Source organism: Vidua chalybeata, chromosome 1 (assembly GCF_026979565.1).
Source record: "Vidua chalybeata isolate OUT-0048 chromosome 1, bVidCha1 merged haplotype, whole genome shotgun sequence".
In the NCBI taxonomy this organism is placed as follows: domain Eukaryota; kingdom Metazoa; phylum Chordata; class Aves; order Passeriformes; family Viduidae; genus Vidua; species Vidua chalybeata.
Window position 1 is genome coordinate 6,764,041 of NC_071530.1, and position 15,105 is coordinate 6,779,145.

The following is a 15,105-nucleotide window of genomic DNA, read 5'->3' on the forward strand; positions in this document are numbered from 1 at the left end:
AAGAATATACATTTCATAAATAACCTCCAGAATGAAAAACTCAGTGAGGTTAAAATTGATTTGGAATTAACAGATGCCACCAGTTCTCAAAACACCTGAGACAGAGATATAGGTCAGAAAGCAAAAAAATTGGATTTTTCTAAATGGCCCATTTTAAGCATGCATGATGATAAATAGTATTACTGAGTAAGCCTGTAATGGTTTAAATGCAAATATCAAGTAACCTCCTCTTTTGTTTGCTTTCCTCATTACAAACAAATTACCAGAATATAAAGCAAAAATAATAAGATGCTTATAATAATTACAACAACATGCTTCGGTTCTGCTAATTTTTCCAGAGGCTGAGCAAGTAGGAGTCAGCAGCATAAGAAAGACGAAATTACTCCTTTTCTAATGAGTACATAGAATATTAGTTGCCTTAAAAATATTTAAGTCCATTTCTAGGCATGTATTTGCCACAAATTGTATGGCCAAATTTAATCTAGAAGAAAGTCCTCAGTGGTGTCAATTCTTCCTTTCATTAATTTGAGAAGGAATGGGTGGTAATGATGAGGCCAAAGTATCTGCCTGGATTTTAAACCTGGATTTTGGTATTAAAACACATTGCCAAGAGCTTTTGCCATCAATTCACCAAGACCAGGACTTGCTGTGTCCTGGTGCGTTTTACTTTGCTTCACTGAGAGGCTCTACTCGGTATGGTTCATGTAATTGCTAAAGGATGCCTATATTTCCTTTAATAAGCAGGATATTGCTGATTTTTTTTTCTCTAGGAAAGTGCTTTCCAGGCTGCTTCAAAGCTGATGAGATTCTGATGAAGTCCAAAAATCCCTGGCAACTTCTGCATGAATAACTTTCCTCCACTGAGAAGTGTTTGTTTCTGGTTCTTCAGTGCTTTGCTCGAAGACAAGTAAGTTTGGTCAGAGGAAGCTTCATCTTCAAGAAGTTAATGTGGAGTCCAACAAGAAAAGAACTGGCCAGGCAACATCACTGGGTCTGATAATAATGTTACTAACAACAATAATGTAGATAAGGAACTACTGGTTGATAAAATCATCCAGGATCTTTTATCTATTATCAGATCGCCATGGGGAGTTGAGGGTCTGACAGAAAGCACTGCTGTAAGAGCTGGTTGACATTGTATGGATAGTTAACAAAATAAATACCCGACCCAAGAGATTCAGCAGTTTAAATAAGCTTATTTTATTGCACTTATTCCAGATCTGAATCTCAACACTTTTATGGTGGGACATAGGAAGAATTACAGACTCTAGAATGAGTTGGGATATTTCACTAGTGTTCTCCAAAAAAAAAAAAAAAAAAAAAAAAGGAATTAAATGATCAGATAATTAACACACGGAATTCAGTTTCAACTTAAATGCAGAGCCAAAAAAATATCAAGTACAGAAACTTGCTGAAACTAACAAGATGGGGAAAAGAAGTAGAAGCCAAGTCTTCATTAGTAGCAAAAGGGCTACCAAACCTACAAAAAGTGTATCAGGAGCTTCTTGGTGTATTATTTCTTTCTTGCATTAGCAGTTTTATATTTGCATATATCCCTGTGCACAAAGCCACATGGTTTCCAGAATTTTCTGGTTTGTATATTCTTGGCCATGAGAAACTCACTCATCAGAAGAAAACTGTTCTTACAGAGATGAGGAGCACAAGAGGATCCAGAGGGGAACACAGCATTTTGCAGCAAATCGTATTTTACTGATAACCAAAAAGGTGGAAGGTGTTGACAGCTGGAAGGTCTTGACAGGACCAGAGGCACCAGGCACAAACAAAAACACGGGAGGCTCCCTCTGAACATCAGGAAACACTTTTTTACTGTGAGGGTGCCTCAACACTGGAACAGGTTGTGCAGGACAGGTTGTGGAGCCTCAAACTTTGGGAGATAAAAGCTGTCTGGGCATGGTCCTGGATAGCCAGCTCTAGGTGACCCTGCTGGAGCAGGGCTGTGGAGCAGATGATGCCCAGAGGTCCCAGCCATCCTTAACCATGCTATGATACTGTGGTGCCAAAATGATGGGAAGAATGGGTAACCACAACATCAGCTGGATAGAGAAACACCAGTGCAACATCACTGGGGGAACCACAGTGAAGAAAAATGAAGGAGCAGACAGCTGGGAAGACCAGCACAAAGCTGAAGAGCAGAACATGAAGAGAGGAGCCAAAGGATCAGCAAGAGAGACAGGGCTGGTGGGTAAATGAAAGGAGTCTGTCCTGAGGTTTACAAGAAGCTGAAAAACTATTGATTCAGTAGAAGCAGTTGTCAACACCCTTTTTTCAGGAAAAAAGTTTACTTAGCTCCAAACAGATCTTTTTTTTCTAAATTCCAGAATTTCCTTTCTCCAATTCCAAATCCCTCCTCCTCTCTTTCCGTCCTTAAGAATTCATCTACACCGAAGGGAACTTAGTACTTGGCAGAAAAGGGACAGGGCTCAGGAACTGCTGCAGTTGGCAGGAGAAGCAGCCATACTGAACTGATCAGAGCAGCACAAGGCTCACTCTGCTCTCCTTCCAACTCTGCCTCGCTTCACATGTGAGATTACAGAATTTTGGGAAGGGCAGTAACTTGTTTCCCGAACTGCAATTAAAATGACTGTGCCTCAGCATTGCAAAAGAGCCCTTTGGGAAGAATTTTTGCCCTTTTTTATTTAAACAAACATTTGTGTCAACATTACAAATGGAAATAAAGTTTAGTACTTGCACACTCCTTGCTTTTTCTCCCCAAAAAAGATTTGACAACTACTAAACATGTCTTTATCTTCGGTGGGATTATATGGGGCATATGCTTTTTTCCCTCCCTGTGAGGAGAGTTCTTATTCCTCCTGCATAGCTCTTTCCCTAAAAGCAGAGCTCATTATACTGAATACAACATTAATAACATGGACTTCTCTCATTTTATGAAACTTAATTAAATAAAACAAAACAGAAACAACCTCAAAAACCCAAACTCACACAGTAAAAGAATTCTTGATTATTCTCAACATACAAATCAAACAATGGAAAGGAAGCTAGGAACGCAGAGACTCAAAATATGTCACAAATCACATGTCAAGATCTTTAGACATTTCAAGTTCTGTAATATTACTATATTGTGTTGTGGTTTGCCAACTACTGCAGGAAATTGCTGGCAAGACCACTCTTTGCAAGCGAAGAAAACAAAACCCTTTTTTAGTTGAAGCAGAAATTAATAAACTAGGATAGAAATACCCTTCAATTTAATCAACAGTTTTAAACAGAGCAACAAACTGAGATTATTCCTTCTCCCACACTTCTGTACTAACTCAGAAAAGTGCTTAGAGTAAGTTTTAGAGGCAGCAGCCTTTTCAGGTAACATGATTAAACCTCTAGCAAGTCACATGTGCCCAGCTTTTAAAATAACGTAATTGTGATTCTGTCTCTATCAAACTGCTCAACATGATAATGCTCTTTCAAGTCTATTTTTGTTCCCCTGCAAAAATGGGATTTCAGACATATGTATTTTTACTAGGTATCTTTTCAGTGAGGAGCACAGTCTGTAAATCCATCCTGGGCTCAGCACTGCAGTGATGGTGCCTCACTTCCAGCAGCAGACCCACTGCAGTCTTGGTCCATTGGGATTTCCAGCACAGTGCTCCTACTGCCCACCCCTTCAGAAACGGGTATCAGCCACCTGTGACACTCAGGATCATTCTGATGAAAGATAATGGAGAGACTCATCTATATGCACTCTCAGAGCCTTAAAAATAATTATGTGTTACTCTCTTTTCTGAATTGGGAATTGCTCTCAGGTTTCTGTTGAGGAACTTTGTTAAAAATGACAAAAGCAAAAAAAAAAAAAATACAGCCATCATTGAATTCTCTACACAGCAGTGTACCAGTTGTTAGGTTTGAAATTTTTTTCTTTTTTAAACATATTTAGAATTTATAAAACTTATCACTTTAAGAGAACACTTTCTGCCCCCTTCACTGACTTTTATAAGAATGTTTCTACCACACAGGATAGGAAGAGTAATCATCATCACCATCATCACGTAATAATGATATAATAATAGAATCAGAACTACTCTTCCTTTACCCTGCTCTGTTTTTCTACACACAAATACCTGCTCCAACTTTTTCATTTACTTATTATTGGTTTATTAACTATTAATTACCTACTTGTAGAAGCTGCAACACATCACCTAAGTTCACTACCACCGGCAGTTTTATTTGCAGGGGCAGAACAACAAAGGGCAGAATAAAAAAATGAAAGATCCGTGAATTAAGCTTTAGGCTCCCTCCACATGCCATTAACACTTAAATTCAACACAAGTTGTGACTATACACTCCTGACATTCCCAAAGCCTCGAGTCACAAGCACAGAGACTTCTCAGCACCATTCCACATCTAGCAAGTAGGAAGCAAGCCACCAGCATGCACAAAGCCCATCCTCAGGAGAATTTCAGCCTCCTCCTCCTCTGTAGCTTTCACCACAGCAGCCAAGCTCATGCATGGCCCATGAAAGATGCCGCTGCAAAAATGGCTCTTCTCAGGTTCTCTACTTGCTGTGCCTGTAAGTCTACACTAAGCACAGATCCTTGTCTCCATCTTTAAGGATTTCACTACTTTACCCCCTCCACTCAGCAGCTATGAGAGAACTGGACAACTCCCTTAACTCAGCTGGCACTCCCATGCCACTTCTGCCCTGACCAACAGCTTCTGCCGTTCATGTCTCTGTGCTTCCTTCCACCTCTCTCATTACACATACAGGATCACCTAATTAAATTTATAAATCCTTAGGTCTCAATGCATTTTCGAGGCTTATTTCTGTCAAACCAACAAACTTCTGCCACGTGGCCACAGAATTAATTTTCCTGGTGCGTTTCATCCTTCTACACTCAGTCCCTAGTTAGAAACAGGGAAATGGCTACAGACATGTGCCTGGCAAGGAGATGACAGTTCTTCACCATGGCCTTTATCTCATGTGTTGGCTCATCTGTTTGTCTCTTTGGGCTCCTGAACTGCCAGAACAGAAATCACAAACTGTTTCAACAGTACTCGGTCCAGAACAATGAGCTCCCTCTGGTAACTGAAGCATTTGGGTACTACCACAACAAATATTTACCACATCAAGAGCAGATTTATCCTGTTTCCTAAGCAGCAGCAGGAAGCATTAGCATTTGGTCATCCTGGTTATCCCTTTGGTACATAGTCTGCTGTAGTTAGCTGAAGATACAGGTCAATAAGTAGTAGTGTACTTTGGCAGGTATTCCAAAAACAGCAGCTGCCACTTCAGAGTGTTTATTTTTGTTAGCCTTGCAAAAGTAGGAAAAGAATCTCTACATATGTACACTACAAAGAGATTCCCATTACACTACTTAAAAATAATAGCTTTGATAACTTTAAATTATTATAGGTTTAAATATCAAATAATTATAGGTTTAAAACCTATAATTATATAACCTAAAATTTATAGGTTTAAATATCAAAAATATAAATATTTTTCCTTTTAATTTTTTCCAAATGCACATGTTGTACTACAAAATGGAAGAACTATTTCTTGTCTACCAAAGTCCTGCATAACTAAATGCATTTCTGAGAGAGAAGCAATACCCAGAGTGCATCAGCACTATAGTCTCAGTACCTGTTTCCACAGTGTTTTCTGTTTCTGCTGCCTCCAAACCATCCATACTGTCTTCATCCTCCACTGCAGTTTTTCCTCTACTCCGAGGCCTGAAAACACAAGAAGGAAAAACTCTTTTTAGACTGAAAGCATTTGTAAAACTAGGATTTAAATCACTTCATTTCAAGGGATGAACTTCAGCACTTAATTATGAAACATTCAAGTTAACCCATGATTTCAGTCTTGTACAAACTGGAAGCTTCCTCCCCTTTTTCCCCATTTTACGTCCCCAGTAAGGTACACCTGAATCAGTAGCTGGCCCCTTAAGTTTCTCTGATTATTCTCACAAGAAAAATAAAATAATGAATTTTTACTGATCAAACAACAGACTAACCCAGCCAGATTTTGATACAAGCATCCTCTCTGCTCCATGTAAAAAAATGTAACTACAGAGAGGTAAGAGAGAACACTATCCAAAATCTGGGCAGTAGCTACTATAAAACAGAGACTGATCCACGCAGAGCACCCATGGAAGAAATTTCCATAGAATAATAATGATGCTAAAGCAATGAAACTGAAACACACATTATTTTCAGTGAAACAATATTTTGACACATGAAGAAAAATGTTATGAGAGATGACTAGATGTCATCACATTAAAATAGTCATCACGTGAGGACAGCCTGTCAAAACTAAAATACCTGGCAGATTTGTTTCAATTTCAACCAAGGTCTGACGGAAAGCAGACAGGTTTGCGCCACAAATTCCAGCCTTTTTTCCCTGCCTGGCTCTTCAGTAACTATCATGGTGGGCTGTTGAGAAGCCCAGGCATCCAGATTCCCAGCTGTTCAGCAGCCCATTTGAAAGGGAGCCAAGAGCTTGGCAACTCGCCTCCCAAATTTTCAGGCTACTTGGCAACCTGCCTGGCATGCTGACGGAAAGCCTGGGAGACCCTGGGAGCTTCTGATTCCAAGTACACAAATTTTGAGCAGTTTGGGGCATCTCAGCAGTTCCAATGTCCAGAGCTCCCAGGCAACCATTCACCCAACCAACATGCCTTGAATCGGGATGCCACGCAGGCCAGCACACGGGCACCCCGCCTGCCCCCCCAGACAAAACCCCTCCAGTTCCTCTTTCACAGAGCATTCTGAAAGGTTTGGGTTTAGTTCTGCATCAGGAAGAAAAGGTTTTGGGATTTTTTTTGAAGCGATTAAATCATTCCAAAACCAGCATTTCCTTTTTTTGTACAGTCTGTTATAGCACTTTGGTCCATCCCAACTATTTCCACAGGACTGGATCTGCCAAATCAGCTACAGAAGAAATGCTACCATGCAATGCCTTTGGTTCTCTTGGATCAAAGAACTGGGCAGAACTGAAACCATCTCTGGAGTCTGTGCAGGTTGGTCTCCTGCTAGAAGAGGATTGACTCTCTTGGACTACCTAGCAAGACAACCCCTTCAGATTGTGTTGGGACCATTTTAGTCTCTGTGAAGGAGGAAAAGAAGAATTAAAATGAGGCTCAAACCAAAGTCTGAAAACCTCCCACTCAATTTACAAAGGAACTGAGGGAAAGAGAAAAGCAAGAAGATATTAAGGACAGGAGGACTTTTCTTGGTATCCCTAAAAAAATTGTTCAGGCTGATGCTGAAAAACGTGAGCACAGTGGGAACCCCAAGGCTTACAAGGTTATCGCTCCCCTTGCCTGCTTATCCACAAGCAGTGACAGCACACCCAGAACACACAAAATAAGTAACAGCCTTCTTACGAGAGACAGAAGCATCCCCTTCACTTACTTGCCACTTCACAAGCTCCCAGTGTAGTCTCTTAAAACCCATGTTTCACAAAAATTCAAACCAGAATAAACTGCACAGTGACCAGAAACTGTCCCGCACTCCTCCCTGCAGCCACTGCATCAGCCCATCCAGGAGTACAGTGACCAGTGAGCTGGCCTGAATGGGGACACGTTCTGAAGTGGAAAGGACACAAACATTGCTGGCAGCAGCATCTGAGATGCTCACACAGATGGATTCCCATTTGTAACAAAGAGTAGGGAGTAGAGCAAATGGCATATCACAGCCCCTGGATAGAACAGACTCTTCCAGCAAGACTGAGATACTGCAAGGAGGGTAACACTCCTCTAACACTTAGAAAAACAAAGCAGCAGGTAAAGAAGCCAAAAGCATTTAAGTATTAAATTTCTTGCAGCTCTTCACAACTTTCCAGCACATCATCCAGCACCAGTGAAAGGACAGGAATGCAGGTGAGTGAAAACATTTCCCTTGGTGCAGGAATACTCAAAAGCTTTACAGAACACAATCAACTAAGGACAGGGATTATTTCTAAATCCTATCCCAATTATTCTTCTACCAACTACCTGCCTGTAATGCAAAGGTACAAATCCATACCAAACAAGGATTACTGTGAAATCATCACAAACATAAATGATAATTCTGCTTTTTCACAGGTACCCCTTTTCAGTATTTCCCAACACAACCCTGGAGGTAAAACTCGCTGGATAGTGGAAGATGATGATTGTTTATGTTTATTTAATAATTTACAGATGAGTTTAGATTTTCTATTGAACTACAGTTCATGTATTAAACACCAAAGTACCTCACAAAGTCTTTTTAAACATTTTGTTTAAACAAGAGCAGTATTTGCGCCTTGAACTCCCTATCGTATTTTAGCAACCTATTTAACACCAGGGAAAAGCAGAGGTTTCAATTAATTAAACATAACTGCTTCTTTCCACAGAAGATATAACCATGTCTGGTGTTTCCTTGCCGTTCCCCTCCCCCAAATATTCTACAAAAAGCCTTCTTAATGTTGTGCAGGTTTTAAATAAAACTGAAGAAACAGTGGAAAACATGGCAGATTATATCGTTGACTTATTTTGCTGGTTACATTCACTCCCCAATCATAAGAAGAGATTTTATAGCCTACAAATTTATGTTTGGCTTAGAGCAAAAAAAAAAAAAATTAAAAAAAAAAATCAAGTCACAAAACAGTGAAATATATACTGTACTGACAACTGTAATTTAATGTTTCCACAGCAAATGCCATTTGAGAAGGCCATACAGCACATCTAATCGCTGCAATCAGCATTTGCAGTAAGAATGGATTGTTTCATGTTATTTGCATTAAATTTAAACATTTTATTTAATAGTTTTATACATAAAGCTTTTGGCTGGCTTGCATAACACTGCATTTTTCCACTGACAAACCCAGTTAATTTTTTTTTTTCCTCTCTACACTTATTTCTACTTGCCCTTAAATACAGTGGGAAAAGCAGCCTGTGCTCCATTCTTTGCCTGGGACTTGGTTTCTTCTCAAGTTCATCCCCCTGAAGGAAGATGTGAGAAGGCAATAGGGCAAAGATGGTGTCGAGGGCCAGTTTTCACAGTCTTAAAGCAATTATGAAACAACAGCCAATGACTAGATGCCCTTCACCCACATGAAGGCAGGCAGTCCTGAAACATAATTGCTGTATTGAACACTACAACCTCAGATCTGCTTTGAATCTTGAAGCCCAACCCCAAACTTTCCTATTCCTAGCAGGAGGAGTACCCACATCACCCTGCAGAACCCCCAGCAGCTCGGGAGGGCAGAAGTATTGAACACAGATGAGCCACGTCTCCTACAGCTCACAAGAGCCCCAGAACAAAATGTACAGACAGAGCCTGACCAATGCACACTCTGGCAGAAAACAATAAATATTAGTGGGCAGGCAGGGAGCTTGGTACACAGGCTGAAGTGCTGCCAAGGTCCCTGCCATGCCTTCCTCGCCCGCCTTTTTCCTACAACAGAGGTCAATTTAGAAGGAAAAAAACCAAGAGCACGTCTCTTTCTGCTCAAAAAAAACAGATCTGCTGAGAGAACTAGAACTTCTTGAAGTGTTTAAAGCACGTTCAGTATTTTATGGAATAAAGTCAACAACAAAGACAAAACCAGACTTTATTAATACAGGACTCCAGTTGAATATAATTACTTCTATGATAATTTTACTCCTACTTCGATAAAATAGAGTAATTTATCAAAATCCTTTGTGACCTACTCCTAAATTTTTTTATCAATTAGCTTTTTTAGCTAATGCCTTTCATTAATCTTCATCTTTAAATACACCATGGTAAACAAAAATCTCGTAATTCTTCTCTGCATAAGCAACTAATTAAATTTAGCCCTGAGGGCAAAGAAAAGCCCAGAAAACCCGTCAACAGGGCTCAGCAGAGCATTTCTCCCTCTGCACAGGGGGAAAGCCCTGCTGAGGCTGTCTCAAAGCCCTGAGGACTTGGATACCACTGGGAGATCACCAGGTACCTGAACAGCTTCTGCTGAATGCACGGAGAGCAGCATGGGAGAAAATGGAAAAGTCTCTTATTCATCTGACAGTAATGAGATACTGTTTCTTTTCTTCTCTTTTCTGCATGGTTGGGGTTTTTTTTTTGTGTGTGTTTTGTTGTTTTTTGAAAGGTCACAGCAATAGCACCGTAACTGGACAAGTACAATATAGGTCAAAAGTACATCTTGGATCTCACTCCTTCTTTCCACCAAGTGATCAGGAATAAGGCCATGGGCCAACATTTCCTGGAACCACATGAAATAACTGACAAAGCTCCTATCCTCAGACACTTGTCACTGCCAGGCCTAGTTTATGATTACCCAGAAGTTATTGTCAGACACCAGTTTCTGTAAGTCTTCCCTAAGCTGCTACCAACAAAACCACGTGACAGCTCCTTCGAGACTATCTATCAAAACAGCCCTACTCACCCCATGTATTTTGTTCCACGCTTATGAAAACAGGTACACAAGATCCACTCAAGAGTTGACTCCTTTTTCCAAAATGCTGAAACCTCGACATCATTCAGAAAAGAAACCACCTTCCTTAGTATGCTTTGCAAGCCATGGAGCAAACTGATGGTACTAAATATATAAAATAGGGCTAATAGCCTTAAAAAGCAGTGCAACATCTGGGATACAGTAACATCCTAAACCAGCACAGATGTCTTGTTAAATGAACATCTGCCCACAGCCTTACGCTGGAAGACGGTACAGGAATGATTTATAAAAAGGTTCAATTAGTGCTGCCATCAGCACGGCTAGTCACAAATTAACGTTCACAGGCACCTTCACACGTGAAAGCTGTTCCCCTCTTTTCAGGAATCTTTTTAACAGGTGTGCAAAAGCCACATGCTCCCACTACACTACTACTGAACCGTGGAGTCCTAAATACAGCTGTGAAAGTTTAACTGTGCTTAAGTAGAGGTTAAAATACTCATGGTTCAGCTGGTAGCCCCAAGCAAAGAGAACCACAGCAAGCAAGAATCAGTTCATGGAAATACCTATGAGGAAAAGGGTTTTGGGGTTTTTTTTCCCCTCCCTGATCACTACTTTACTCTTTATTACTTCTAAGAGTTGAGAAAATCCTACATCCAAGTCTGGATAAAATGAAGAGCACAGCTCTGGAAGCAAGTATAGCTAGAATTAACTTCAATAGCCCTAAACATTAACAAGCCTTAAATAGGAAACTAACTCTTATATTGACTCCAGCTTCAAACTGATTGTGATTTACAAAATTCTTCATAGGATTTTTTAATTGAGCAATCAGCAACAGGTGAAAATATTTTCTGCATTTCCCTCATTCTCCCCTGTGTTTTCTTTCGTACATGTTAAAAATAGAATGAAACATGTAGTTTCTTCATATTTACTTCTTATATTATGTATGTGTATACTAAAGGCTGAGGGATCCTGATGCAACAGAATGTGCAGAAGATGTGCAACAGAAACATGACAAGTGAAAGGTGACAAAAAGTTGACCATTTACTAATAGAGAGAAGTGAAAACTTTCCTGTTTAACATCTGCCGAACCAGACTTTCATTAAAATTTCATGGAACTTGCACAACCTTCAATTTCATTATTAAAACATCTCAAAAATACACTTGATATTGCCTATTAGTCTCCTGGTACAATGAAAGACAAGTGTGTTTCTTACTAATTTTAATTTATAAAGCATAATAAACTTTAAATAAAATAATACATCAAAGAGAAGTGATCCAGCTTACATTTAAAGACTGCAACTTCCCATCTTACACCTCCTCTAACCACTAACAATCTAAAAAACATTATTCAGTCACTCAACATTATTCCTTTACTCAGGCTACAACGTCTTCAGAGATGAAACTTTTTCACATCTATATTTTATGCAGTTACTACTAAAAGCAATGAAACACCTGAAAAAATATATCAGGAGATATATTGAGATCAGGATGTCTGAGAAAAAGCGTAAAAAGAACCTACCTCCGTTGGACAATTCTCAACTTAACTTTTCCAGTACTCCCCTGTGACAGGGAGATTTGTCTAAGATTTCCTACACTGCCCAAAGAAATGCAAATAGAATTCTTTTTAAGATTATTTGTACCAAATACCATCGATACATCTTTGCTTTCATTCTAGAGTACAGTCAGTGTTGACATAAAGTAAGCAGATGCAAAGGAAATCCACAGGTAAATGCAGAGCTCTTGAGGAAACAAGGCTGTCCTGAGAGGCTGGGAGTGAAGGATCAAAATGAATCTGCATTGCATAGTTCTAATGATTTAAAAGCCAAATAAATTAGCACTTTTGAGCAAATGTGAAGTTTGGTTTATCAGTATTTTTGACTTCAATTGTCTTCACACAGTTACCCGTACTACAGAGGTTCTCAGGCCCATATTGGTGCAAAATTACTTTCCATGGAAGACTGAGAAAAGGCAAATAGGATGTACTGCCTGCAGGCACTCATCAGAGGACTGTCTACCCAAATCAAAGAGCATTAGGAATGTCATCCCACTGTTGAAAAATCTTAATCTCAACTCAGTTCTGTGGAAGACCACCAGATCCAGGAGGCTGAAGCTGCACTCTATTGAGTGATGAGGCTGATCTGGACAAAGCCACCATATTCAGTATTTTCTCTGTTCATCCCTGATGCTATTTACAGTTGTTCATTTGAGTCTGGAACTGCTCTATTTGAGACATAAAGCTAATGAAGGCTATCATAGCTGAAACAGAGTTTTACTAATAATATCAAGACCATGAAGTCTTCTTCCCAACTTGTTACCCATTGGAGAACATGCTCAGTGGGCTGGCAAGAGAGACAGAGGGTCACACCAGCCAAAGATTAAACCAGGAAGATTCAGTATCACTGATTACCAGTTCATTAACAGTTGCAGGTACATAAAATAATACATTTTTCACATGAGCCCATAAAATACCCATGAAATTACAGCTCTGCTACAGCCAGTTATGACCTGAGACATTGCCAATAAGCCTACTACATTGCAAGGATTTCTGCACACCTTTTCGTGATACCATTACATGAGAAAATCTGAGTTAGATGTTCAAAGTATGAAGCCAGGCTGCCTGATCTACATGTATGGACTTGAGATTTGGAGACAGTTCCAACAACAGAGTGAGAAATCATATAAAAGGCTTTCAGATCTTTTAGCTTTCTTTTTTACTTTTCAAACTGACTGCTTAGACATGTATAAATTCTGTAAGTGAAAATTGCCTTCAGTCAACTATCTGTCACATTAACCCAGCAATGCACAGCATCAGAAACTGCTACAGGTTCTTCTTTCTCAAGAACCACATTCCCACTGATCCGCAGCCTTGTTTATAGTTTTAATTCTGCAACACAAAACATTTTATGTGCAGACCTGAACAATTATACACTTTTCAGAAAAAACTGCAAAAAACTTTCAGATGCAATTACAACACATTATCTATCTGCAGCTTTGCACAAACTACATCCTTTCTACATTTGTTACCAATGCACTTAGCCACATTCACTAATATAATGATGCACAACAACATACTACAGAATTACAGCACTTGCAGTATTTTTAAAACCTTTTCTAGAATGAAATTAAGACCATTTTTTGGGAGCACCAAGAGCTACCAAGTAGAGGCACCTGCAAGTTTCCAAACCCAGTAAGTTCTGTTTATCTACCTGGCTCCAAACTTGATAATGGCTCTGCCTTTGTAACTCCCTCAGACAATGGCAAGTGTGAAGCTCTTTGGTATATTTGCTAAATAATGTTTAGCAAGTCCACTGACTGTTTTCACATGTTCTCTTTTGAATGACAAAGAGAATAAAATGGCAACATGAACAGCTGAGAGACCAGGGCACTGTCAAGAGCACAAATTTCTAACCTCTGCAAGACTTCCATGTGTGACAAATTCAACCCTCATCATTCACCACTGCTCTCGTCCACATTCCTCTGTCCTCTAAGTCAACAAAATTGCATCAAAATATGCTACTGCACCCAACACTGCATTTTCCTGATGGGAAGCTTAAGCATCCACTTCCATCTGAACACAAGACTTGTTTCTCCATGACGACGGGCTATGCCAAGTTCCAACTCCTCCAATCTTGTGAACAGCCATGGTGCCCAGAATTTTTTACCCACATCAGCACCAAGCTCATGTCTTTTTTAAGAATTATCCAGCTCCTTGTTCTTTCACACGCTGCAGGGCTCGCCTGCTACTCTCTTTTGAATAAAGGTGGCAACACAATGGTAGGGGCTGCAATTCTCATGTCTGGTGATTTCAAGATCCTGTACATAAAATTCAGCGGATCTGAGTCATCACGCATGAGAAACAGCTGCCAAGTACTTGGAACTTGGTAGAAGTTTTGGTCTCTGTGAACAGATTTTTGTAATTTTAGCACCATTAATTAGAAGTCATTTTCAAAGATTTCCTTTTGGAACTTTGCAGTCTGACAGAGTCTTATAACAGGAACATGGTGAAGATTCTCGCAAAGTGCATTTGTCTCTTTAAGTTAAATATCCTCACTGGATGTATTTAGGTGCCAGGTGAAGGCTGTGCTCTCTGTCACTCAGCCACACACAGTGCAGGTGTACAAACAATCCAATAGCCTAACACTAAATACTGAAGTTTTTACTCAGAAAAGTATTTTTATACCCAGCAAGTACAGTCTGCATACACTGATTATACAGTGTTGTAACCACTGCTTTTATTCATCATTAATTCAGCTTGGACACTCAAAAAAGGATGCAAATATTCAACTATCTTATATTTTAGATAAACTAACCCCCCCACAACATCATTTTGAGAGGTTTCCAGATCTTACATCTATCAAAATGCATCAGTCAGCTCAGAACATCTCATGCTTTCTCATCGAATAAAGCTCAGGATCTTTTGTCTCAAGTCACTTTCACTAATGTCTTCAGACTTCACAGCAAACACAAGTCTTCCTGCAGATTACATGGACAATAACTCCATTCCTTCTTATGTTTTTGAAATGTTTCTGATGCCACTAATACAACAAAAAAACCCAACACCCTTCTCTCCCTCAGATGTGTGTTGCAGGATTTCCCAACAAAGGCATCTGTCCACCAGTTTCACCTGAAATTATGTTTACAAAAAGCAAAGAAGAACCTCTGGGGACAAATTTCAGTGTATTTAACCTTAAGCAAGCATTTAAGCTTCAACTAGAAGGATCAGAATGGGAAAGGAAGGG

General features: G+C 39.6%; 1 protein-coding gene across 8 annotated transcripts in view; it reads right to left on the minus strand.

Moving 5' to 3' along the window:
* The window catches only part of KMT2C (lysine methyltransferase 2C), a 190,868-nt gene that overhangs the window by 138,741 nt on the left and 37,022 nt on the right, over positions 1-15,105 (minus strand). For all 8 annotated transcript variants that reach the window (XM_053942468.1, XM_053942498.1, XM_053942526.1 and 5 more), the window contains one exon: positions 5,612-5,700. In XM_053942468.1, coding sequence (XP_053798443.1) covers positions 5,612-5,700 — 89 coding nt within the window. The remainder of the gene's footprint in view (positions 1-5,611; positions 5,701-15,105) is intronic.